General features: G+C 36.7%; 1 protein-coding gene across 1 annotated transcript; it reads right to left on the reverse strand.

Moving 5' to 3' along the window:
• Nucleotides 1-703: 703 nt before the first annotated feature.
• On the reverse strand, nucleotides 704-27,315 carry abca7 (ATP-binding cassette, sub-family A (ABC1), member 7). The gene is made up of 49 exons (XM_053513930.1): nucleotides 27,206-27,315; nucleotides 26,503-26,612; nucleotides 25,372-25,465; nucleotides 24,816-24,957; nucleotides 24,567-24,694; nucleotides 23,766-23,887; nucleotides 22,676-22,870; nucleotides 22,416-22,508; nucleotides 21,848-22,085; nucleotides 21,505-21,644; nucleotides 19,510-19,626; nucleotides 18,044-18,241; nucleotides 17,750-17,955; nucleotides 16,903-17,079; nucleotides 16,203-16,425; nucleotides 15,622-15,843; nucleotides 14,439-14,643; nucleotides 13,241-13,354; nucleotides 12,965-13,136; nucleotides 12,748-12,879; nucleotides 12,513-12,652; nucleotides 12,257-12,394; nucleotides 11,918-12,141; nucleotides 11,774-11,831; nucleotides 11,336-11,538; nucleotides 10,966-11,050; nucleotides 10,565-10,710; nucleotides 9,495-9,619; nucleotides 9,323-9,415; nucleotides 9,043-9,238; nucleotides 8,843-8,937; nucleotides 8,724-8,756; nucleotides 7,876-7,981; nucleotides 7,610-7,684; nucleotides 7,353-7,522; nucleotides 7,066-7,243; nucleotides 6,826-6,941; nucleotides 5,966-6,110; nucleotides 5,726-5,849; nucleotides 5,475-5,604; nucleotides 5,260-5,383; nucleotides 5,020-5,082; nucleotides 4,117-4,223; nucleotides 3,890-4,031; nucleotides 3,580-3,714; nucleotides 3,300-3,403; nucleotides 2,955-3,047; nucleotides 1,934-2,177; nucleotides 704-1,846 (listed from the first exon to the last, which is right to left on the reverse strand). The coding sequence occupies exons 2-49, from the start codon at nucleotides 26,566-26,568 to the stop codon at nucleotides 1,460-1,462; spliced, it is 6,963 nt and encodes a 2,320-aa protein (XP_053369905.1). The 5' UTR covers nucleotides 26,569-26,612; nucleotides 27,206-27,315; the 3' UTR covers nucleotides 704-1,459.
• Between the last annotated feature and the right edge of the window lie 148 nt (nucleotides 27,316-27,463).

Here is a 27,463-nt window from a genome sequence, read left to right on the forward strand (position 1 = left end):
ATCTCATTCCACACAATATATTGTAAAATGTTCTTATGAGGCTTTATACTTAAAAACAAGACATGCACATAAGCATTCTCTACAGGTTTGGTTATTAAGCGTCTCATTCGTTTTCTTATCTTATGTTCTGTTGGTTTTCAGATTGTAGATGGGCGACGTAACAATTATATAGTTTCCCAAAATTTCTAGCATGTTAGACAAGTTTGCTCATAAACTATGTTCAGTGATTCTATTATGAGTGGTGTTCGTGTCAAACCAGGACTTTTGACTGTGCAGAATAACAGAACACAATTATGAGAATAAAACTACCTTTATTTCTTCATATCATGCCCTGCTACACTAATGTACTTATCCCAGCATTTCACTAGTGCTTGGAATTTTTTAGTACACCCAGAGTCATGATCAGCCGTGCTGCTTCATGTCTGAAATGCTAGCCTCCAGGGTATACCCAGCTTGAGCGAGTTCCCTTGAAGAGGCTTCAAGCCCCCCGTTACCAAAAAATCTATAAAAAAAAGAGCTTTGTGACATTAGTTATCATTATATCAATACTTTATCAACTTTGTTCAGCCTTATTTCTTCCACCTGCTTTTTTGCCATTACACACTACTTAATAGAATACTTAAAGAAATGTTTGCAGATTTACCATTAGATTATACTTTGACTTTTACACAAAAAATTACAAACATTAAACGTTATGCTTGTACTCAGTTTATGCATTTATTAAGTACTTATATACGAATAAATAAGGGCAATATTATGTAGTTTAAATAATTTTGGAATTGTGTAAAATGACACAAATACTGTAATGTGCATCTGTATTTAAATACGTGCATGATGACGTGCAAAAAGGTGCAGATGTTTTTAATGAGCATGGAGGTCTGTGCAAAATTTATTAGCACAAAGACTTAATTTAATGTACTAAGAAACAGGTTCTTCCTACTGTGGTTTCTGAATGCTTATGTAACATATTTTCACATAGTTCTGAACTTGAATGGATTTGCATTTTTTTTTCTACATGTATACAAAGAAACAAATATCACTTTATATGTGCAATATGAAGCTTGCACTATTTACAATGTGATTTTTGATTTATAAATACATTCCAGTGACACAGGACTCACCCTTTTCATAAGTGCATTTTACAGTTTGGGTTTCCAAAGCTTTTGCAATGTGCGTAAGAGAAGTCTTTTAAAAGCAAAAACAACAATAAAAAGACTGACCGATAAAGGCAGTGTCTGATTATAACACATAGTACAGACTTACAGATAATTATGAAAAAAATAATCATATAATAAAGTTTAAGTAAAGACAATTTGTCCAGAAATTGACTTGATGTGAAGTGCAACTAGTATCCTACACCAGTTTTCAGACAAAGTGGTCCTGAGAGCACTTAATATCTTTAAAACATAGAATAGAAATGACAGATTGATTTATTTTAAATCTTAGACGAAGAGTTTGATTATATCTTGACTATGAAAAGCTTGTTAAGGTCTTTGCTCTGTGATTTCTCTCCTTCTGTGCACTTTAATCCATTGGGTGAGAAATCCACTAGAGGTTGCATTGGTATTTGCTGAGGTTGCTTCGTTTGGCTACATTTGCTCACTTTAGTCTTTAACACCTCATCTCCTGGCTGTCTGAAACTGGATGATGATAACGGACAGGGTGAATGAGCAGCAATAGCCGGAGATCTGTGAGGTTCCGAAGAGGTTGTTAGCAATGGATAAATAGTTTGACTGGATTGCTGAAGTAATGTGCAAGATGGAATGGCATCTGATTCACTAATTATAGCCACTTCTCTTAGTCGGTCATCGTCATCCATCTGCTCCTTCGCAAAGTTGACAAACACCTGTAGGAGAGGAACACCTCACTTTTAGTTTCATTCTGAAATTACCTCATGCATCCATACAATCATTTCTCCTCAAAGAGTTCTAACCTGGTCCAATGTTGTCTGAGAGACGGAATATTCTGCTATTTCCAGCTCTTCACTTTTGTTGGACAGAACGTCAAAGACGTGAGCGAGGGAGCAGGCGTGAGTTGGAAGCTGATACTGCAGCACATTGTGGTGTCTCTCTTTTAGCTGGATTCCAGGAAAGCAGCTCTGGATGTAGGCATCCACTGGGCAGGGATCCGGAGGTGATGCAGACAAGCGGAGGGTAATTGTATAACCATCGCCAAATCTGGAGGAAAGCACATTGGAAAGATATTACTTATTGTGTGCATTGGGTTGAAGCTACATTTTTACTTGTGCGTTCTTTCATTGATTCATTTATCTGTAACCTGGTCAGGGCCTATCCTGAAAACACCCTCAGATGCACATACATTCACAAACTGGTACATATCTTGGGGCAATTTAGTTTAGAGGAGGAAGGAAAACAGAGAAAACCCACACGGACACTGGAAGTCATGAAGAATATGTAGTCATGTAGTGCAATGAAAAAATCTTTAACTTACAAATCAAGAGATTCATTTAACCTCAAATATCAGAATAGGAAAAATTTGAAATAGCAGTGAATTAATCAGTCATTGTAATTTAAGTAATTAGACTATGGGATGCTTTTTTCATTTACCAAGGCTGTTAAGAGTTACTTTAGCCTTCAAAAGTAAAACTTTAGCCTTTAGCCAGTCATCAAAAAAGTATTTCTGCCCACCAGTACAAGCTGTACTTTCTGTTGTGCAAGAAAAATGAGTCTATCGTGGGGGAAAATTCCAGCAGATCTACAGTACTCAACCCATACATCAATACCCATGCTACAGTTAATGGCAGTCTAATGTAATTAATGGTTCCAGACAGGTGTACATCTTTTCCTATGCAAGGTGCATTATTGTTGCCATTGGTTTTCAGTATAAAAACGGACGTAAACTTTCCTGGTAGTAGGTTTTGCTATATGATCATTGCATTTATTCACTGTGCACTCACCTCACTCACGTATTTGTTTAGGTGGGCAGATAGGTACCTGTTCTTGAGGTGTTGAACTGAACCCAGGCATTGGAACCTCCCATTAACCATGATGGCCATGCGAGTGCAGAGCGCTTCACACTCCTCCATGCTGCACAAAGCAACAGCAAGTCATACATCAGATACCGGATATTACTGGAGCTGTAAGGTTCTACAGTTTATTACCTGGATAAACTGCTTGTCCAGTGATCTACACAAATATTTTTTAAGGAATATTAATATGTTTTTTTTATGAGTTACCTAATTCACCTGAATAAATACTGTAGAAAAACATTAGTTTATTAAATTAAGCTGTTTAAGTGGTGTAGTCTATCAGATGCATTATTTTACTAATGTCTTGTACCTGTGGGATGTGAGAACGACAGCTCGGCCTTCTTTGATGACGCTGAGAATACAGTCCCACAGGAACCGTTTAGCCTTTGGATCCATTCCTGTTGTGGGCTCATCCTAATAATAATAATAAAAAAAACCATTAAAGTTTCTTTTATTTGAATAGTTTAGAAGGTCAACTGATTCCGCCTAGGAACAAAATTAGCATGTTTAATAAAATAGTAGTCAGGTAAGTCAGAGTATTTATGTATGTTACTACTGAATGTTTTTGCTTTGTTGTGAAAAACGCTCACCAGAAAAACAACTGGTGGAGCTCCGATAAGAGAGATCGCAGTTGAGAGTTTGCGTTTATTGCCTCCACTGTATCCTCCTGCTTCTTGCTCAGCGTACTGCGTCAGTCCCAGTTTTTTCACGCCCCACTGTGAGACCTATTGGCCAAAGATTCATTATTAATGATGGCTAAGACATGAAAGAGCTGGATGCTGCTTTGTTTATGTACTAAAAACCTATTTTGTATCTAGATGTATTTTGCAGCTACAGGATTTTGAATGCCTAGATTTTAATTGAATTCATTTCAGAAGAACTACGTATAACTTCTAGTACCTTTGCTACATATGCCTCAGGCACTCCTCTCAATCGAGCATAGAACTCTAGGTGCTCTCTTCCAGTCAAAAGGTCATTGATGGCATCAAATTGAGGACAGTAGCCCATAAGCTGATGCACTCTGTCCATGTCGTTCTGCACACTGAACGAGAGTTCACACAGTTACACACAGATTTAAAACACTGTATGGTCATTATAAGCTGGTATAATGGTCAACATCAGCAGACCTGTAATTGTTGAGAAAGGCATCGCCATAGGTAATAGTGGTGTCTCCTGTCAGCATGCGAAAAGTGGAAGTCTTTCCAGCCCCGTTAACCCCGAGAAGCCCAAAGCACTGTAAAACAAGAGCATAAAAACAGATTTCCAGCATTTTAATGGGTGACTAAAACATTGACATGACCATATTAAACAGATAGATAAAGATAACTGTTCAGTTAAGAGGACCTCCTACGCAAAATTAACTTTTTCATTTTTGTATTGGCCAGGGCTTAAACAAGCCAGTTATGTTTTCCCCTGTGACCTCATAAATGTAGATACCCTTGTTGCTCAGCTCTGAACAGCTCTACTCAGATTTTCTGTTTACTGACCTGACAAGGTCATGGCTCAACAGTAGCTCATTTACACAGAAAGGGTGTGTGTTTAAGATGTAGTAAAATAAAGGGATTTTGAGATGTGAAAAAAAAAAGACATTATCTGAGGGTTATTTCAGCTGGAGCATTAACATGCGCACTTCAGAGGACCTCTGACTACTATGTTAACTTACAATAGAGGACATTTAACATACAGTTAATAAAGAGTATGTTTATATATGAGCAAATAATCATAAGTAAGTTTCAGATTCACCATTTTGTAAGTGGTGCAAAAGTAATTAGATTAGGCAGGATTAGGCAAGCCTGTTTTTGTTGCTATAGTCCAAGGAATTGTTCATACCAGCAATCAGAACCATAACAAAACAATGGATCTTAAGAAGCTTGTTTTTATATTTTAAATATAAATATTATATTAGCATTAGCAAAATGACTGATTTGTCATGAATTTTTTTTTTATGTATTTTGAGTGGATCAGCAGGCATTCGTAAACATATTTGAGTGGTAGTGTATGATGCACAAATTAATGGAATGGCTTTGCACCTCTCCCCGGGGAATGCCAATACAAAGGCGGTTCACTGCTGGCCTCTTGCCTGATTTATAGACCTGTAGAGATTTGACGACAAAGAAAACTGGATTTTAATGATTTTAAAATACCAAAAAAAGATTACATTTACATTTAGGCCCACATAAATCAGCAGCATCATTTAGCTAATTTTAATATTCTTGTTCTTGTTCTTGACTGCAGACCCATGCTGATTTTAACATCTGGATCATACAAACCTTGCTCAGGTCTCTGACAGTGAGAACATCCTCCTGGGTTTTGTTCATTTTCACACGTTCTCTTTCATTTGCCACGTCTTCATCTTCTGGACCCAGTAGTGGCAATACAGGCTTAGACCACAGCCTAGGACACACGCACACACACACACAAAAAATTAAGTATGTTAACGTGACCAATCATAGCAGTATATTAGTAATGTAAATAAACTGTGTACCTGGAGTGTATGAAGAACTTGTACTGAAGTAGTACAGTAAAAATGAAGAACACAACACCTTCGACTGCCATAGCAAACAAGTTCTTCCCTACGAAATCCCATGCCAGTGGCTCCAGTGTCTGCTTGTTTCCTGTGAACAACAGAAAAGCCATACTACTGTTGACGTACTGAAAGATGCTACACAAAGAGATGAAGGTTACACAAGAAAAATAATTTAAAAACAAGTTCTCTGATGTTATAAGGGAATTTACCAAGCCTCTGGAAAGCATCTGCCATTGCCTGGTTTTTAGCCATGTCGATAAGACCTCGACCAAGACAGAAGTGAGGAAAGATCAAAAATACCTTCTTGAGGATCCTGTTGACCTCATTTAAATGCTGAAAACAGAACAAGAACAATAAGAAATGGTGAACAATACATTTTACAGTTTGAATAAACATGTCTGGGTTTTTTTTAAGACCCAGAAAGGCAACTGATGTATGACTTTCATTACTTCATCAACAAAGAGCTCAAGGACGAAAGTGGCTATGCTGCCGTTGATTCCGATGAAAAGGTTGATGGAGGTGAGTACCACATAGGCTGTGCTTGGCACAGAAAACACGAATGAGGCAGGGTACATCAGGGGAGTGATGGACCAACTACATTGGGATAGAAATGCACAACATTATCAACAATATATAGTAGTATATTATTATCTATTTATTAATTATCTAAAAAATAAAGAATACGACTAGATAGGTGTGTTCTAGTTTTCAGCAATTTGCCAATAACGCACATTTTTCATTATTAAAGAAAAACACATACTATTTATATAGCTTTTAGTTAAGTTTAACATTTTAATAATTTATAACATTTATAAACAATCATTCCCTCACTTCTTTTTATTTTGTCACTTGAATTGTATAGCCCACTGTCCTGAAGACTTTATGGTCATGGAAAACTTACATTTCTTAAAGTTTAACGTCTGACTATTATACTGTAAAGCACTGACACTAGAGACTCCTTCCATAAATGTTAAATCAAATGTTTATGTGGCATACAGGTAGTTACTATAGTAACAGGATCAGATTATTATAAAAACTGCAGGTAAAACTAATGAGTTGTGCTGCTATGGAAATTCCAGTAGTGCTGCTATATAAATCATAATTAGTACATTTAACATTTTACATGTTCAAGTCTTTTTCTTAATGTTAATATTAGATAGGTACATTTTCCTATCATTGTGCTTTTAAAAAGTGAGCACTATTGCTTTACTATATGACCTTAAGTACCGTTATATTTATTTTATAATATACATTACATTTATACCTTTATATTTATATATTTAATAATGTACTGTTTATTAGCCATTACCCATAGAGCAACAGAAGAAGCACTAGCGCAGGAAGGTTTTTTTCAGAGACATAAGACTGCTGTTGAAAGCTAATGAAGATAAGGACCACCATGGTAGCTGGAACTGTGTAGTTCAGCTGCTCAAGGAGAAAAAGTAAGACATGAGACAAAAAAATCAACATGCATCTGATATGTTGACAAATAGAACATTTAATTATTTAATTATTTAGCCCATTTAGGATAAGTTAGACAGAAACTGACCATATCCCAAAGAAAGTTTGCAGTCCAATACAGAATGGGTTTGACCCCACTAACGAACTGAAGGTGCTTAGACTTGCTGACTCTCTCCTCGATCAGAAACAGTACAAAACTTGCTGGTACAAAGGACATGGCAAAAAGCACACATATGGATACCAGGACATCCACTGAGGTGGTCATTCTGAAAAGATTGTAAAATATACAGAAGATTAAATGCTAATAAATGCACAGATGTACCTAATTCACAGGAAGTAAAGCTCACATTGCTGGACATGACAGAGCGCACGTACAAGGCCACTTCGCTGAGCTGTTCCTTGGTGAGATTAAGTGGATGATTATAGGCTGTTATTCCATGATTCTGTCTGTCTGGGCCTGGAGGAAGACTTGCACGAAGCAGGCCGTTGTTCATGATGTTCACAAATGACACCATGGAATGCCAACCTTTATTATTAAACCACACCTAGAAAACAGAAGCAAAGACTTATAGCTAGATGTACTACATGTTCCTGGGAACTGGGAGAAAAGATACAAACTTTATTTCTCTTACCTTAACATTGTTTTGACTATTAAGCCCAGAAAGGAAGTCTGGTAATCTATCCAGAAGCTCACCCAGTGAACTGTTCTGTAAAAAAAAAAAAAAAAAAAAGCAAATGCAAAGAAAAAAAAACATGACTACTAGCACAGAAATGTAACAATCACCTTGGGTTCCTGATAATGCTGTGCACACTACATTTCAATTATATGTCTGGGTCAAATTCGTAAGAAATATTAAACTGCACAGTTGTATTGTGCTTCTGATGTTAGTGTGCATACCTGTGCTATTTTGTAGCGTGTTCTGATGGACCTTACAGACTGCTTTAGCTGACGGATGTCCGTTTTACTCTGCAAATTTTTACTGCCCAGAGAAAAGCCTCCATACCTGTAGACACAGTTAATTCAATCGTTTGATATTTACTTGATGCATGAATTCTGTATTTAGTGTTTAATCTACGACGGTGGTTCAAAAATTATCTGCACTCCAGTTATATTAAAACCTCTGCTTCTGATAAATGTTTTATTAGCATTTTCCATTCAGGGGTACTGTCTCCCCAGTCACCGCTGTGCAGGTGTGAAAGTGTTACATCAGTTTATTTGTAACTGCGGTGCGAGAAAACATGGATGCCCCACTTGTGATCTGCACGAAAGAAGAGCAGCGTGCAACATTTCTTTTTTTTCTGGTTTGCTAGTGTCCCTGGTGCTGAAACAACTCACAGAAGAGCATACTGTAAACACAAGTACAGTGGAGAATTGAATTGCGACCATAAATTGTCGTGGAATCGTGCTTGTATATCAAAACACTCGTATATAAAAGCCAATTTTCCCCATAAGAAATAATGAAAACTTAATTTATTTGTCCCAAAACCTCAAAAAATATATAAAAATAATTAGTACAAAATTTAAAGTAAAAATAAAACAAATTAACCTGCACTTTACCTTTGAAAAAAGTACAACTAAATCCCAACAGATAAGTGTTTCCATTGGGGTTTGTGCGTGCATGTACCATGTATGTGTGTGTGTGAAGAACTATTGGCTCAGTCAAAAGTATATCAGGACTCACTCGTTTTCTACAGCCAGAGTGCTGATAATTTTTGATTCACCCTTGTAACAGTGAAATGACTCACCTGAACTCATTCACCCACTTTTTAGTCTTCATGCTAGATAATTAAAAAAGAAATAAATAAAAACAAACACAAAAATCTAATCCACCTTATAATTTGTTTTTTGAAAATTTAGACAAGACCTTTTTTTCAGAATCTGTGGATAAGTCTTGATGAGGTAGTCAGAAATATTACGGCCTGTCAGATTCTGCAGCAGGTCACCTGTCAATCTTTTTATCTAAAACCAAGAAGTCAAGAAGCAGTGTTTTTAAAAACATGATATTGCAGTTAAATTTTATTTTGATCTGAGCTGGGACAGATGAAGATGCAGTAGTGTAATCACCTGGGGAGGAGGCAGACCCCCTGCTCCCTCTGGGCATTCAGGTAGCATTCTGCGAACATCCTCAGTGCTGCATTCACATGCAGGAGAAGGATGCTCAACTGTCCAGTTGCGTTTGTTAAAGAGATGCCATGTGGTGTAAGAAACCTGGGGTCGAACAAAGCTTGCGCCCACTTTACTGTCTTCACATTGGGGCTCCCTGTTGACACCATGTTACACAAACCTTAGCATTTCTCCAGTAACATATACAATATCCATCAATACACAGAAGGAGCTGTCCTACATGTCTGACTCCATGCATTTGGTCCCAAATCCAGGCGGATCCAGCAGAGCATCGAGGAGATTCTGGATTTCAGGGTTCTCTGGGGCGTCGTTGCTGTACAGAGATTATTTGTGAGAAAACCTGGGTGCCCACATAAATAAAAGCTGTCTAATGAATAATTCATTGTGGCTACCTAAAGAAAGTGTACTGTTCGCCATACATCCACGGCTGCAGCTGAAGAGGGGGATACTTTCCAAAGGGTGGGACGATGAGGCTGAACAGCAGAGCCACCAGGACAAACACCGCAGGTAGCACAATCTTAAAAAGGTTTAATAACCAAAATTATAATTTTCTAATAAACCAACGTGAATACAGTAATATAAAATGCTTATTACTTCATTACTTTAAAGGGGGGGCATATATATTTTTTTTGTCATTTCTTACTTTTTTTTACTTGTTCTTATATGAGCCCTACTGCGGGCTCATATAAGAACATCCCTTCCATCAGTTCTGTTGTTCTATGGTAAGGTGTGGCTCAGTAGTAGCTTATTGACATAGACACTGAAATCGTGAATTTTTAGAAAGAGTGAAAAAAAAAACAGAGTTTGGCGGATGAAAAATGCATTATTTAATCTGTATTTCAGCTGGACACACTTTAGGAGATCTCAGAGACCTGTGTCTTGTTAAAGAAATAGTAAAATACAAAATTTTAAGCATTAAATAAAAATCTGTCTGAAATCAAAATATCACATTTTTTAAAGAATTTATTTAATGTTGTACCTTATTTAAAAAAAAAAAATGTCCATGCTTTTTGGCTATGTAAGCATTTGTAGACAATAAAAAATTCTGACAACATGAAGATAAAATAGATATAACAAAAAAAAGAAATAAAATATAATATCTTCACCAGAGCTGATTTCATGCTTCTGGAGTTACATCTAAACCAACCCCAATATATTTTTTTTTTATTATATTTTCTGAAATTTCTCTTGCAACAATTGTTTTAAAACCCACAAAAATTTATAATTTTAAAAATACCTGCCTAACAATTTTAACTAAAATTGCTATATAGCGGATAAGGCTAGTTTTCTTATTTTAGACTTTTCGATTTTTTTTAAACTGGATATCAGGTTTGTGCTCAGAAAAATAAATTTTCCTGAAATGCCAACTGATTATCCATGATCTAATGTTTTGAAAAATGTATGAGTTTTTTTTTTTTTTTTTTTTTTAGAGTTTTTTCTGTAGTAACACACTGTTCTGTACCTGTGCAATGAAACCTCGGCGGCTGCGTATGGCGTACTTTAGCCTCTTGGTAAAGAGTGCGCGGAGCTGCTGCCAGGTCAGCCCCCAGCCTGTGAGGGTCAAGCCAACCTTTCCATTACTGCTCAGCGGGTCTGCTTCATTAGCATCTGTGTACCAGAGAGGAGCTTTGTGGTTAATTGCTACTCATTACAGCATCAAAACAAGCATAAATTCACTGGAGCTACTGTTACCATGTTGTGTCCTTTCTGTCAGCATTGAGAAAAGGGGAGAAATGAAAAATAGCATTTAATCTCTGCTCATATCTGCATAGCTACAAAAGGAGGGATTTTTTTTTCTCTAAACCTTAACTGAGCTACATTACTTAGTTGAGAATCTCAGGAATTAGTAATGCTTCAGTTTACCAGTGTCTCCGTCCTCAGGCGGTTCTCCTTCACCTCCTTCTTGGTCAGCATTTACTCCTTTCTCTTCAGCCACCTTCAGAAAGATCTGAAATGTACAAATGCCTCTCTTTTACTAATCTCCTTATAACAGCAAACACATAAATACCCTGCTTCTATATTCCACAGGCCGGATGTCATGTACAGTATGTAAATCTATAGATGCTGGTAAAAATGTAATCTGATGATGGACCATAATTAAATAAGGAGAAACAATCCACTGGTTATGAGATGAAAACTAACACTGTACAGCAGCTTTCCTTACAATTTCATGATAAAATCTCCTCAAACTGTGTTTGAACGTGTTGTTCTTGCTTTGGATTAAGCTCCTCACCTCCTCGAGAGTGGTATCTGAGAGTCCATAACTGACAATGCCAAACTCGCTCTGACGTTTTTCAAGCTCTGCTAAGAAAAGGGCAAGAGTGCCATCCTCTGAGGCAGCCTGGGGGAAGTTGATTACTGCCTCTCTGCCCATATCTTCCACTAGCTGAGCCCCAGCAATGTGGTGTTGAGCAAGAACCACAAGTCCACTCACGTCTGGAGAAGCATTTAAAAGAGTATGAAAATGCACTAAAAACCTATGCAATTCACAGACTTGTAAAAGTCAAGGTTGCCCTTTTTTTTAGTTTTAATGAGCAACTTGGTGGCTGAACACTTCATGAATAACCACTAATTTGTTAACATATAATTGTTGATTAGTCATTAACAAAGAGAGTCAGTCTCACTCTACAGTATTTCAACATTTTTGTTTTTCAATGCTTGCTGTTCCCACCTGAGCCAGAAATCTCATTTCCAAGTCCAGTATCATCACTTAAGGAAGAATTGCTCTCCTAAAACACAACCAACCAACACAGTGTTATTTTTTTACCAAGCCTACATCACTGAATTCTGATTTTCTGTGATGAAATATGCAAACCTTCATGTGTGAGGAGGCTGAGAGATTAGCAGCACTGGCACTGCTTGGTGTAAGACTCTGGAGCTCTTTCTTTACTACAGTAAGGTAATATCCTGTGCCCAGTCGAGCCTTTAGGAAAAGTGGAGAGCCACAGCAGCACAGCTTCCCCTGAGAGATGATGGCGATGCGGTCGCCCAGGAGATCAGCCTCATCCATATAATGTGTAGACAATATAATGGTTCGGTCTGAAACATAAAGAGACTTAAATATTTACATAGATAAATTTATAGCTATTACATTTTATAATTTCTTATCAATCCTGTACATCAATGGGAATGAAACAGAAATAAAAGGAACAACCTTTGCGGTATTTGAGAAGTAGGTCCCAGATCCCACGTCGTGAATAGGGGTCCACACCAGCAGTTGGCTCATCCAGGACAACAACTTTAGAACCGCCTATAAAGGCTATAGCCACTGAAAGCTTCCTCTGCATGCCGCCTGGGAAAAGAAATAGGCATGAGTAATGTCTGAGGCAAGTATAAGTGACAAACAAACAAACAAACATGACTTTCTCTGGCATTCTGACACAGGGAGTAATTTGTGTTAAAAAGAGCACCTGAGAGGTTCCTGGTCTGCTCATGCTGTTTGTACAACAGTCCTACATCTTCCAGCAGGGACGCCGTCTCCTCTTTAACCTCGCAACTGCTCATGCCTTTCAGGCGGCCATAGAACCATACATGCTCTTCTACAGTGAGCCTGGAGAATAAACAGTACGGCAAAATCTTTAAAACCACAAATGTACTACTTTTATTTATACGAATACATTTTATATTTCAGATTTAAGGTCTTACATTGGGAAAAGAACATTGTGTTGAGGACACACTCCCAGAGTTCTACGTATGACATCCATGTCTGTGCGAATGTCGCTGCCCTTGATGTAAACTGTGCCAGCAGTCGGAGGAAACAGACCAGTCAGAACAGACCTGTCAGGAATACATTATTTTAAGAGTCTGTACAATATACAATAAATGTAACGCTAACAAAATTCTAGACAATTTTGCTCCTTACATTGTCGTTGTCTTGCCAGCTCCATTGTGACCCAGGAATGATGTGATCTGACCCTCATAGAATTTTAGACTCAGATGATTGACAGCAAGTTTGGCCCCTCTTTTATAGATTTTAACCAAGTCATGTATGGCTACCCCAAGGACGAGATGAGAAGGCTCCGGTTCTATGTGATCTGTAAAAGAACATTTAGGATTCATGAGCTATCACAAAGCACAAATCTGAATTTCAATTGAATTTAGCTAAATTTAACATATTTCACTTGCAATGTGTTCTTACCATCTGGTTGATCACTCGGTACTGGAGGAATGGGCATGTTTGCCTCCAGTGGTACTCCTCTCCAGTAATTTAATTGGAACATAAAATACCAAGGCCTGGGAATTCCATACTGTCCTGAAAAATGGGATCATACCAAGAAAAGCTCATATACAGTATACGGTATGCACATGCATCCAGTACTGAGCAAAAGTCTTTTTTGGTACAAACTTTGTTAAACATGTTTATTCTATGACTTCTTTATTAAGTCAGATTTTCAAATATTATAGTTCCAGCTAAATATTTTAATCTTACATTAAAATATCTGTAGACCCGAAAAAGAAAGCAGCATACAGTATTGTGTAAAAGAACACTTTTCAGACAAAAAACAAAACAAAAACAAAAAGAAAGCTTCATGGTTTTGCATACATGAAAAAAGAATTAGGTGTGACAATGTCCTTAGAAGGATTCTGTGGAAGACTGTGGCTGGTTCTGCAGGGCGTTCACTAAAACTAAGAAGCTAACTTCATTATATGTACAACTGTATAAATTTAACCTGAAACTATATTCCAAGCAAAGAGTCATCACACCGATTATTGACTGGTTTTATTAATTACTGTTTGTGCTTTTTGTAGTATTGTTTTAAACGTATAAACTTTTTTGACAACATAATTGCTCTACAACAGTTATGTGCATGTGACTTTTGCACAGTAATGTCCATACATTAAAAGTTGTCTTTATGACAGATTTACTCTCACTCATTCACTGTCTATACTCCTTTATCCTGTAGTCAGGGTTGCGGGGGGCCTGAAGCATATTCAAGGAGACTTAGGGCATGAGGCAAGGTGCCAAAGACACACTCACTCACATACTCACTCACACACTACGGGCAATTGGGGGACGCCAATTAGTCTAATCTGCAGGTCTTTGGACTGTGGGAGGAAACAACCGGTGTACCCAGAGGAAACTCACAAAGCATGGGGAGAACATACAAACTCCATGCACACAGAGACAGGAATCGAGCCTGGGTGGGAATTGACCCAGACCCTGGAGGTGCTAGGAGACAGTGCTAACCACTACACCACCGTCCTGCCTTATGACAGATTTATTTAAGTACGAACACATTTCATAAACATTAATTATTGTTCTTCATATGCAGAAAAAATCAACTAAACTTGTCTTTGATCTATATATAATCCCAACAAAATCCCTACATTCTAACCTGGAAATACTGCTTCAATGTACCAAGTGGCGACTCCGTAGATGACCGCATCCACATACAGCATAATGATAGAAGTAGTAAAGTTGTACATGTCTCCTTCAGCAGGACTGGACAGAAGGTTGAACCACTGGATCCCTACTCCTTGCTCTTCATACTGAGAGAAGTATTCACAACCAAATCCGAAGGCTACTGGAGAAAGAAAGCTCTACAAGACAAATAAAACAGTTCTGGAAGCACTGGAATGATCCCTTACACTTAACAACAAGTACAACAGCACAACAATTTTTTTTATTCTTTTTACTTAAATTAAATTGTCTTAGTAAGGTGTTCCCTCATTGCACACCACCTAAAGTCTTTCAGAGATTTGTTCCCTGATGCCCTGTGGATGGAAGCATTGTCATCTTACACCAGAATTTTTCTGAATTTTAACTTTTGAGGTGGATACGCTGTAACTGTAGAAGACCACATAAGACTACACACTTGTCAACCTAGAACAGGAATCTAAGGCTACAGACAGCACAAACTCTATAGCTCTACAGCATCAGTTGCTTTATTTCAGTCTCAGTTACACAATATTGGTAAATCTGTGTTCTTTGATTTTTGTTTTTGACAAAAATAAGAGGAAACCATTGTGGCAATTTTCTGTTGTAGGCCATCTGCCGTATATGTGCAATATAGTATAGTGTGCAATGGTTACTTGAGTTTTCCACCATTCTGATGTTTTTATTTTAGTTAACTTAACAAGTATCTCAGATAGTATACAATGTATTGTTGCCACATGATTGGGTGATTAGATAACAGTGTATTAACCATATATTAAAATGCAGATGCATTTTTGTAATTTTTCCTATTGAAACAGCAAGTGTGATCTTTGTAACCGAAATGCTTATATCCATGTCTCATGAGCACTTTTTTAAGTTATGTAGCTCAGAAAATATGCCACAGACAATGTGGGAAATGTAAGTACATTAACACAATACTGAATCATCTGCCTTCATCATGCTTCTCCATTATTAATATTCCACATTTTTTCCCTTTAATTTGTCATCCACCTGAATTTATGCGTATATTATAAAATACAGAAAAGACCTCTTTCTCCTAACCAGATGATCAGAATGAATGTATGGGCGCTTGTTGTCTCCCTTTAACTAAAAACAGACATGAAGCTCAGTTTAAAACTCACTGCTAGGATTCTGTGTGTGCTGGTCAGATATTCCCTCCAGGCCACACAGAGCACGTAGGGCAGATAGAGAGAGAAGTAAATGAGACCTCCGCAGGCTGCTGCCAGATTGGCACGAGAGAAGAACGTGCTGATGAGGAAGCACAACATAATTGTGGCTGTAGCAAAAGCGGCCAGGAAGAAGAAAATCACAGCGGGGTCACTGTAGGGCAAGATGTCTCCCAACTGAGGGGAAAATAAAACAATCAATCTGTGATGTTTACCATTTCACAGGAGAGACAACAACCATGTTAGATTTTTGGCCTCAAAGATTACTTAGTGCACCACTTACTGTATAATGCTTTCCAATAGTAATAAATGTGGTATTTTTTCCAGAATTAATGGAGTTTAAGACCTCTGGTTTAACAGAATCTAATACAACTGCTTCAAGTTTTATTTTATAATCAGAACTGATTTTTTCTATATCATACCCATTTGGAAGAAAACAATTTTATTCAATAAAACCAATCATACCTATTACATATAGACTGTTTATACTTCTACAGTTTTAGGTCACCTATAAATGGCTGATACCTCAAACCCACCTTGAGTGCAATAATGAGAAGCCCAGAGCTGAAGAGAAAAGGAAGGTAACTGCTGATGAACCAACTAAGCCAGAGTGTCCCTGAGCCCAAGCCCATGATCTTCATAGTCTCCTTCAGTCGTGCCTCCTTCTCATACACTACGCCTTTAATGATCATTGCCACTGAGTATATCCACGCTAGTGTCATGAAGAGGGGCAGAGATCGATTTAAGACTCGCAGAAAACTAGATGTAAAAAAAACAGAGCAGAAAGTAAAGTGATTATTGATGATGCAGGTGCAGCTAGTTATTTGTATTTACATTTTAAATTCTGATGGGCCAGAGGGTGTTGATTAATTTATTTTGACAGTTTTATTACAAGGCAAATGGCAGCTTCTATAGTAAATTGTACAGGCCTTTTTTATTCAGCCTTATTTTCTCAGTTATGATAATTACCTCTCTACACTTTGTAATCCTAGTTGCGCATTTGGCATCTGGCAAGTCCAATATTGCTATTTTGCCAAATAGGACACATTTTGAAATCCCATTCTTGTAGTTTATCCTATATTTGACATTCTTGATTTCATCAAGTGTCTTTAAATGCCCTGCGATCAAGTGCTTGAATGCTGGTGCTTAAAGCTCTATAGCCGTTATAACTACAGCATTAATTGTAGAAAATGTATATAATAGTGAAACACACAATACAGCTACTTAGATACTTACACATCATCCACAAAGCATGGGTATGGCATCTGCTGAATATATATTCCTGTAGTTGGTTGTTTGCCACTCAGCACACGTGTTACAGCTCGCTCCACTAAATCCTGTACATAAACAAAGCCACCCCAAACGTAGCGCAGATCACTGAAAGGCTCAGCAGCTGGACCAGGATCCCAGAACCTACAAAACACCATGTTTTACATAAGTACACATTTTACACAGTTACACATTTTTGTTGCAACTTAAGAGATCATTAGTGCTTTGTGACAGTCAAGACTGTTAAGCTTTCTGAAGATTTGGGAAAGTGTTCAGGACAGAGAGCTATAAGGTTCTCCCTGACTTGTCAATCTGCTTTTTAGAATATTAACAAGACAGCATAATTGATACCAGGAACTAATGTAATTTTTTTCATGGCATTAAATGGTAACATAAACAGCTAAAATGTATGATGTAATTCTTTAAGAAACAAAAACTGCAAGCAATGCCAAATTATTGAAGTATAAGAGAAATAAATTTGCTGTCTGTTTCAATAATCATGTTGTAGCAGATTATTTTCTGTAATATAATTTTCTATTGTGCTTTATTCCATTATATTTTACAGTAAAGAAACTCGGTTTAACTCCATAAATCATCAAGAATGAAAAGTGTTGACTGACTGTTGAATGTGGTGACTGACTAAATGTTTTTACAAGTTATACATGAATAAGAAAAAAAAAAAAGGTTACCTTATCAATGCAATGCAACTGTGCATTCTATATTACCAATCATCTGTTATAGTCTTTTTGGTGCTCTACACTAAATTCACTTTCAGTTTACAAAAGATAGTTTAACATGCAAGCATCATCCTCACTTGTCTTTGATCTTGTTGGTGCGTGTGACATCATCTATGTCCATGCGGATCTTGTACTTGATGTGTGGAGGAAGGTCTGAGGAGGAAGGGTCTGGAAGGAGGAAGACTATCCCAGCCCAAAACTGCCGATCCTCCAGCAGCTCCAGTGCCCGCTCCACCAGCTCCCCTTCTGTGGCCATTCCCTCCAGCTTATTCAATGAAAAACACTACAACAGGGCAACACAGACTGGTCACATGGAGGACTTGAGAATTAAACTGTGGTGGTACAACATATCCTGGGCGTGATTACTGCACCTTTGTGAGTTGGGACAGGAGGCTTATGGTGCTATTGAAATCCTCATAGAGATCCAGCCATGTAGGAGGTGCTCCTTCTTTCTTAGAAGTGTCTGACTTTTGCGGAGAGAGGAAATGGGCAATGCTAGAAGCTGTCCAAGAAGTGTTCGCCAGCTGTTGATTTACCATAACGGCCACCTCGGGACGCCTCAGTGAATCCTGCAACACAAGATATTTATTATTATTATTATGCTTTGGTAATATACTGCTAAAGACTTTACTTCCACAATGTCCTTTGAGAAACGTAAGGAAATGAAAAGCTCAAAATGGAGCCCTACAGATCAGAACGTTTGCCATTTATGTGGCTTGCAGTCATTTAGTGCACAGGTTACATTCATCTTTAAAGATACAGTGCATTATGGATATTAACAGGTATTTGGTGTAGAATGAGTGCTAATGCAGTGAACTTAAGAAATGCATTGGGACTATGATCCTGCAAAACCTAATACAACAGTTGAGGGAAAAGAAAGTTATTTATTTTTATATTAATTGGAGATCAAATATAAAGCTGATAGGAAAACGTCAATTAATTGACTGAACATTTTAAAAAATATCACATAAAGGTGCAAACAATATCCATAACAATGTGAGAAAGTGGATTAAAAATGAGTAATTCACACATAACTGCAGTGAATTATCCTGAAAGAAATTATTTGTCCACTGAGACAAATTTGGAGAATTGGGATTTACCATAAAATGGACATACACAGCACCGTATTTTGACACAATGTACTGTACAGTACCCAGTACAAAGTTTGTACACAAGTTTGGAATTATTTCCTACATATAGTACTAGAACAATACTAGCGATTTCAAAACTATATGTGAAACAACACATATGGCATTAGGTAATTAAGTAATAACAACAACAAGAAAAGTCAGTTGTTTTTTTAGGACATAAGGGTCACTTTATGCACTTGCGAAATCCATCAAGTACCAAAATGAAACTGGCTCTCATAAAGAGCATCCCAGGGAAGCAAGACCAAAACTTACCTCTGCTGCAATGGAGAAGTTCAGTTAGAGTCAGTGCACAGTCAAAAAAAAACTCCCGTTAACAGCACCCCAAATTAGAGCCATTATAAATTTAATCTGAATCTCAGCTGTTCATAGAAAATTTGTGTATATTTTGGATGCCTTCAGCATTATTTTACAATGTAGAAAGAAATAAAAATCAGGAAAGACCGTGGAATTGGTAGGTGTCTAAATTTTTGACTTGTACTTTAATTAATTCATTTAATTAATGAAAACAAATTTTATTGTGGATTCTGCATGTGCTTCTGATCTAACTACAAGCATTACAATATAGAAAATAAAGGAAAACATAAGGTTGCATTGGGGGAAGCTGCCGGTATATGTCTACTTGAATATTAGCTAAGAACGTCTACATGGACAAACTTCTAAACACTGATGGGGAACCAGTAGCAAACCTGTAGCAAACGGATGTCCACACTGTTCTCCATGAAGCTCTTCAGCCTGGGTCCCACCTCCTCCCATGCAGCATGTACTTCCATCACAATTTCAAAGTCCTGGAAGGTCCTGTTCACCTAAAAAATGGCACAACTTTTAGAGACAAACTATGGATTTAAACAGAATGTTAAACAATATTATGATTTGAACATCAGATATATCTTTTTACATTGTAGTTATACTTTTATCTTATTTTGGGGGCATGACATAAAAAAATGTCATGGCCATTACAAGCAAATACAAAATGTATATTATTCAAGAAGATAAAATAACATAATGCCTTAACACAGCTTCTCATTTCAAAACATGCAATACAGTATTTTTTATGTACAGTATTATTGAATAAAATATTCAATCATTAAATAATAGTAGTTACAAGGGTAAAAAGTGTAATTCTGGTGCTGCATCAGCACAGTAGAGTAAAATTAAACCTTGAAATATATTTAAATATATTTTTATGGTAGTGTTTTCTTATACAGTCTTCAGTATAGGCCAGATGATTTGTTTTTGCTACTGTATGCCCTAAGGAAATTTGGATTTGAGATTAAAAAAAAAAAAAAATGATTAGATGATGTTATATCAAATTTCAGAAAAATATTTTTGTGACTGACAGGTATTTCTATTTGCCTGGGTTATTCCTGTTTGATTGACTGCTATAATACTTAATTATGTCTAAGAAATACAATCAATTTATTCAATGAATGTCTACTCTTGGGGTTCACCTGTGAAGCCTGCATTTGTTGGTAAAAAAAGGATAAATCAATGGAAGACCAGAGAAGCGTCTATGGGGAAAAGCAAGCCATTTTAACGCTGAGAAAATCAATCATATTCATTGCCTGATCATTGGGCTTAGCCAGTACCCCTATATTTAATGTCCTGAAAAAGAAAGGAAATCACTGGCGTACTAACAATCATACATCTAATTGTTGGGCCAAAGTAAACAACAGCAGTTGATGGCAGAAATGTTTATTGTAAGAACTGTGTAAAAAAAATAAAAATTAAGAGTCAGTGACATCACCAACAACCTCCATAGGGCAGTGATGACGCAAAAAGGATATTTAAGATATGCAAACCAATCATTAGCATTTAACTTTGAAATGTCAATGGAAAACACCCTTATATTATAAATAAATAAATAAAATCGACCTTGGAAAAATCATTTGTTCATCTCAAAATTCAACAAATGGCGCTGTACATTTTTTAATACATGCTTATGAGTGTGAAATTGAAATCTACCTAATAAACATGATCTCACACCTTTATTACGTAAACTTCACGGTAACAGAAAATATTTAGTTCATTACTAGATTTAACAGATGGTGTTTAAGATACATTTTTAAAAACGCACTTATAAGTATGCAAATAAATTCCATGTTAATGAAGTTACGCGCACATCTAGTATCATAAAATAAATAAATAAGTATATAAATAAAAATAAACCTTAGAAAAATCATTAGTCCTTCTCAAAATTCAACAGATGGCCCTTTACATTTAATAAGTATATATAGTAATATAAGTACTTAGTAAGTAAGTATATAAATTGTCACATCAGTAAAATTTTTCTTCCCTGATGACACAGGCACGTCCTAGGTTCCAAATTGTAAAAGTGTGGTTCTGGGAGCATGAGGAACCATTTTCACACATCAACTGTTTCAGTACCACCAAAGGTGCCATGGTAATATTTGATCTCAAACACAAATGTTTTTAGTATATAACAAAAACAAACGAACTGAAGACATTTGACAAAAGACAAAAGGCTTTGATGTTCTGATACTTTATAAGAAAATTCTAGTTTATCCAACTTGATAGCATATTAGCTCTAAACATACAATAAAGGTTACTATTTGTTGAAATCATTACAGTTGTTTTTGCCTTATGCAGTATTCTTGCTTTTATTTAGTAAATAAAGAAAACTAGCAGAAGGAAAAAAGCAGAAAAGCTAAAACAATAAATACCTCTTCCATGATGCGCCTTGTTGTAGGAGTGTCCGGTGTATATAGAAGTTTCCCAATGAAAAGTGGCTTAATGCCTCTCCATACCATACGAGAGAGGGGACTCGACTCAAGGGTGTCAATCAGGTTTTTACAGTATGGAGCTAAGAACAATCAAACAAATCTGTAAACATCACACAGCTGGGGTAATACATTTTTCTTATAGTCCTATATGCGAGACTAAAACACGCTGATTATTTCTGACCTATTATTATTAATCGGTCTGATTTATTTTTAATGGGCATTAATTTAGAGACTCAAATCTTAGAAGAACTCAGAACTTAGAGGAATTTAAAACTGCACTTACTGGTGGCATTGTCACTTTCTAAGCCATTTTCCTCTGTTCTATCTTTACCCAAGAAGGACTTGATGTCATGGTCTTCATACCAGTTAAAGGAAGGAATTTTCTCACCGCCCACCTCAGGATGGCCACATACAATCCTAGAGAAAGCTCGAAACCTCTCACGTGGCAGCACTGTGCCATTTTCTTGAAAAAAATTACTCAGTTCTGCATTCAGCTCCGTGAAGCTTGATAAAGCAGATATCTGGAGTGAGATTTTAAACAGGATTAAAAAAAATGCTGTGACAATTAGCATTTATTAAAGTGACACTAAGGAAGGCGCTGTACGAAAAGGGCCTCTGGTCTGTACATATCAACATTCATTGGGTGTTCTTTCATTTATTATTCACATGCTGTTCAGTTATTGTCTTGCTAAGCAGGATCTGTTTACATATGAACATCCATTGTGTGTCATTTCCAACTATTCACTTATTATCACATTAAGCATGTTTTGTTTAGGTATCGGGTACTCACTGTAATAACAATGGAAAGGATAAAAAGAAGGGAAGTACAAAAATGAAAGATTGCTACATACATCATTCAACATGGATGTGAATTCCCGAGCCACAGAGGATACAGCATGGCTAAGCAGGCGAACCTCAGCAGCATTGGAGCGGAGCCGCTCCCTCTGACAGGAACAGATGCAAATCAGTTGGTTAGAAGCCAAAGTAAGTAAAACCAAAACTAGGACTCTATCTGACCTCCATATGGGAAACGAAAATGAAAAAAAAAAAAAAATTCTATGATTGTGTATTTCTCTATCTATTTCAGAGCAAATCTGTGAAAAACACTAACTGTGAAAATTCTGCTGAGGTTCAGCTGTGAAAGGAAGATTTGCTCAGCCTGCTGCAGCAAATCTGAGGGAACAGCACACAAGTGCTGCTGTAGCTCTGTAAATGAGGAGTTCCCTTGCACTGTGAGGTAGCGCTCAAGCAGTGTGGCATTACAGACAATATCGGACAGTCGCATTCCAGGACGTGCCAGAGACACCTAGGGAACAAAAAGAAAAAAACATAGTGTGTATGAAGGGGTTTGTTTAAAGCAGCCTGATGATTTACACATTCAATTTCTCCATTCTCACTTTTTAGCTCACAAAATGGCATTTTTATAAATAGGTTTTGGATTCATTGGACATTGGACCAAATATCCAAATATTATTTACAAATATTATACATTGCAAAACAAAAAGAACTGGAGACAATTGAGTAGAGACGGAAAACTTTTCTAATACTTTTAAAGAAAACTCTAGTTCATCCAAATAGTAAATAGCCCTTAAGCCACAATTAGGTTTCTATTAATTATTATAATCCTTTTGCCTTTTAAATTTAAAGTAAAAACAAATTTGACTGTAAAATAAAAATGAGAACTTAAAATTTAAGAAAATGACCAAATAAATTATAAAATAGAAACAGTGGCGATCCAGTCAGATGTGTACACATACGTATTTGCACACTCTTATAACAAGACAATTGTTAAAATAACATAACTGTAAAATATTAATATAAAAATATTGTAAATATTAATATTAACTATGAATATTAAAATATTAATATGAAATTAAGCATTTTTCTTCCTTTTGTCAACAGTCATGTGTCTTTAAACTTTCCAAGATTTAAATAAGAATAAAAATATAAATGTGTAAACTTTAATAAACTGACTAGAGCAGTATCAGCCAGAACAAAATCTTCAGAGGTTGCCACTAAATATCTAGTGACTTTTCGAAGAATTGCTTGTAACATCTTTTGTTGGAAAATTACCCAAAATGGAATTTTGTTTTCAAATGTCAAATAGGTGGGGGTGTAAACTTTTGGACCGAACAGTATATGACTTGTAGAGGTTGCCAGAAGTGTGCAACAGAAGTGGAGAATGAAGTTCACAGACTTACCACCTGGAGGCGCAGCTGAGCTCTCAGTAACTGGTCTACAGCTGAATTAGGAAGGCTGCAATTGGTCCGCAAGAAGGATGAGAATGTCTCATTGTCTCTGAGGTACTCTGCCACTGGTAGCTCTTAATCATCAAATTTAAGACAGAAATCAGGAAGATGATAATAAATATCATGGTAAAGTTATATGCAAACATTGCGCATGAATGTGCTTGTTTAAATTACAACACATTAAGTGAGTGATTGATTGATTGGTTCTTTCATTCATTCTCTATATCATGTATCCTGTAAAGGGTCACGGCAGATGGAGGTTTGGGTGCTAATCCATCAAAGGGCACTAACAGACACACTCATGCACTATGGACTATTTGGAAATACCAGGTAGCCTAATATGCATGTATTTGGTCTGTGAAAAGAAACTAGAGTACATTTCTGAAGGAAGGCCGGAGAGAACATGCAAACTCTACGCACACAGACACAAAGGCAGGATTTGAACCTTCAACCCTGGAGACGCAAAGTCACATTGCTAACCATTAAGCCACCGTGCCGCCTGATTCATGGAACATAGATTAATCATAACCAACATTAACTCATACAGAAAGCAGCTTTGCTCTGGATTTGCACAGAGAACTAATGGCTTCAGCCTCTTAAATGATCTCCAACTAAAAAGCACTCAACAAGTGTTACAGAAATTATATAATATATATAATTTATATAACAGCATTCCCCCTCTACTCCACTGTTGCACATTAATGTGTATTGATTTATTTTTGTATTTTAAAGCATATTAAAACTAGGTCCCACTTGGCCAATCTTCCTGAGCCTCGCCCAGTCTCCGAACAACATGCGAGAAGTTCTCTAAGGCGGAGAGCGTTGTCTGGTTGCCAAGGTTAGTGAGAAGGGTTCTGCCATCCACAAACAGCCGGGAAAGTCTGAAAGTGTCAGGATACAAAATCAACCTAATATTAAGCAAAATATTAAGTTTTAAAATAAAAATATTTTAAGGAAAATAAAGAATTCTTTTTAAGAATATAAACAAAACAAACCACTGACATTGACTTATTGAAATTCCCCACTTCACCAGGGGTCTCCCCTGGAGTTGGGTACTGGAAACATGGATTGTTGATGTTGCAAATGATGCCTTGAACCCAAGCTAGAGTGCCGGCAGACGGGAGAGCTTTGTTGGGGAAGTGACCTGTAACAAGATGCAGAATTTTCATTTTGTATAAAGTATTAATAACACAGTTTCTTCTCTACTTTACAGACTGTATATCCATTATTACTGTCAGGCACATACATATTTGTTATTGTAACATTATCAAAGTTATTGTGATTTTAGGTCTCTATAACAATACATAGGTGTTGAAAGTAAATAATAAATCTCAGATTAATGTGCAAATGGTAAACATGTGACTTATATGCAATTTGTGAGACATCTATAAGTTTCTGGGCAGAACGGCAGCATATTAAAAAGCATAACAGACCTGAAACTATAGTACCATGAAAGAGCAGGTCACAAGGCAAACGCTATCCTGAATTACTCTGGCAGGAGCTAATCAGCTTATGGGATTTCAAAAGGCTCAAACAAACACACAACTACGGCACTTACACTGGTTGTGTTTGTAGGGAGGGTGCGAGTGGCGTACAGAGATGAGGATGAGGAACAGGAAGAGCGGCCAAAGCAGCTCTATGATCAGCTGGATCTGTAGAGAAACATTAAATATAGATGGGGGAAAAATTGATTTAGTTATGTATCATGATTCTTTTGTCATTTTTTTTTTTGCCAAAAACACTCCAAAATTTGTATTCATTTATAAAATTTATAAAATTTGTAATTTATTTTATTATTTTATATATTTTTGCATTTGAGGTAGTAATATGTTGCAGTGCTCTATAATCATACAGGTGTCACACTTGAAACTATTCCCTTTGTTAAACAGCAAAGCGTCCTGTGTGGTAAAAGTGAACAATTTGCTTAGTTTTAGAACTATAAGAAAATCTGGGGGAAAAAAAGTCTTATTTATATATTTGGACATGTATATATTTGGACATGTATGAAATCATGATACAGTGGTATCTTGACATACGAATGCCCTGCCTCACAAATTTTTGACTTAAGAACTGAAATTATGCCTCGCATACAAAGCAGTTCTGGCATAGGAAACGAACAAACTGAGCCGAACCATACAGCCTGTATGTCCAGGAACCCTTTACAGTTTTTTTTGAGAATTTTTGCATTTTGTACAAGTTTTAGTGAAGACATAGCACCAAGGGTCCAAGGAAAGGTAGCAAGGATGGTAGCACGGAGAAAAGTTTTAATTTTGGTGCCAAGAGGAATCATAAATTGATGTCTATTTACTTTATATTTTATTTACATGTTTTTTCTAAGTGTTTTTATTGTTTTTATATACTGTATGAAAACATGATTATAGTGCTGGAAATGTTACGATTGGTAATATTTTTGGGCAGTTGGACCGGATATCTGCATTAACATTATTTTCTATAGGAAAATATATTCCTCAATACAATTTTTTGCCTTAATAACTCCAAAACAGATGAAATTTATATGCTAAGGTACCACTGTGCGTACAAAATCAGAATACAAATAGACTCACCACCTAGGTATCCTGATAATATTGTACTGAGAGGTCTCCGCTGATTCTCATCCACCAATGTATACAAATTATATATATACTGTATATATATATATATATATATATATATAAGGTAATGTAGTTACCTTGTTCCTCCGGCGGTAGGTCAAGTTCTTCCAGAGCAGAAGTAAAAGCTGGGTTCCTATGGCCATGGTGGCGTCTAGACGACCATGATGGAACGATGCTTGCTGTAATACTAAAATAAACAACCACATAATTAAAACTCAAATTCAGAGCTGTTTAAGGATGACGAAAGCTACTAAGCAGTGAAATGTTTAAAGACTTCCTAGCACTAAAATACTTATTAGATTAATTGGCTTAGTGAGTTAAGGTAAAGAAACCTCAGTTCCTTGTGCATGTACAGAAGCATACTGTAGGTCTGGTATACAGTACAGCTAACAGTGAAGTCTCCACAGACTTCAGAGGGATATTTACTATTGTGGTGGGAATTTAACAATATAAACAATAACATTTTAGTTCAACTGGACCTTTTTAGTAACACAATGAGTTATTTACATTTTAACAGGAAGTACTAGAAGAGCTGTCAGTAAGCAAATGTTAATTTTTCCTAATGGTTAAAGAAATGAAATGCCATATGCCAGGTATACTGTCCCTTATTATTATTATTATTATTATTATTATTATTATGGTCTGTTTCAGTTTACAAGGTACTTTCATAACCAGCTAAACGAGTTAGCCTGCGATACTCAGGCTCCTGTTTCACCTTCAGCTCACTCCGGTCACGGCCCTTATACAAAGCTCATGAAGAAATAACGATAATATATTTACCTCTGGGGTCAACATGACTTCTTTCTTTATCTTGGACATCCTGCGTTACAGTGAAACACTGCTGTTCTTCACGGCGCCATAAAGCCGGTTTCGGCTCGTGCAGAAGGAAGGAAAAGACAGGAAAGTGGGAGGGGTTTCGAGGAAAACATTACAACCACATTGCGCTTTCAGCCAATCGCTTTAGGACTTTAGTTGTAGCCCCGCCCGTCGTGGTTAATGTTTACAACAGCTAACGGCGCTTTCCGGCAGCAGGGTATC

Source organism: Clarias gariepinus, chromosome 15 (genome assembly GCF_024256425.1).
Source record: "Clarias gariepinus isolate MV-2021 ecotype Netherlands chromosome 15, CGAR_prim_01v2, whole genome shotgun sequence".
NCBI lineage: Eukaryota > Metazoa > Chordata > Actinopteri > Siluriformes > Clariidae > Clarias > Clarias gariepinus.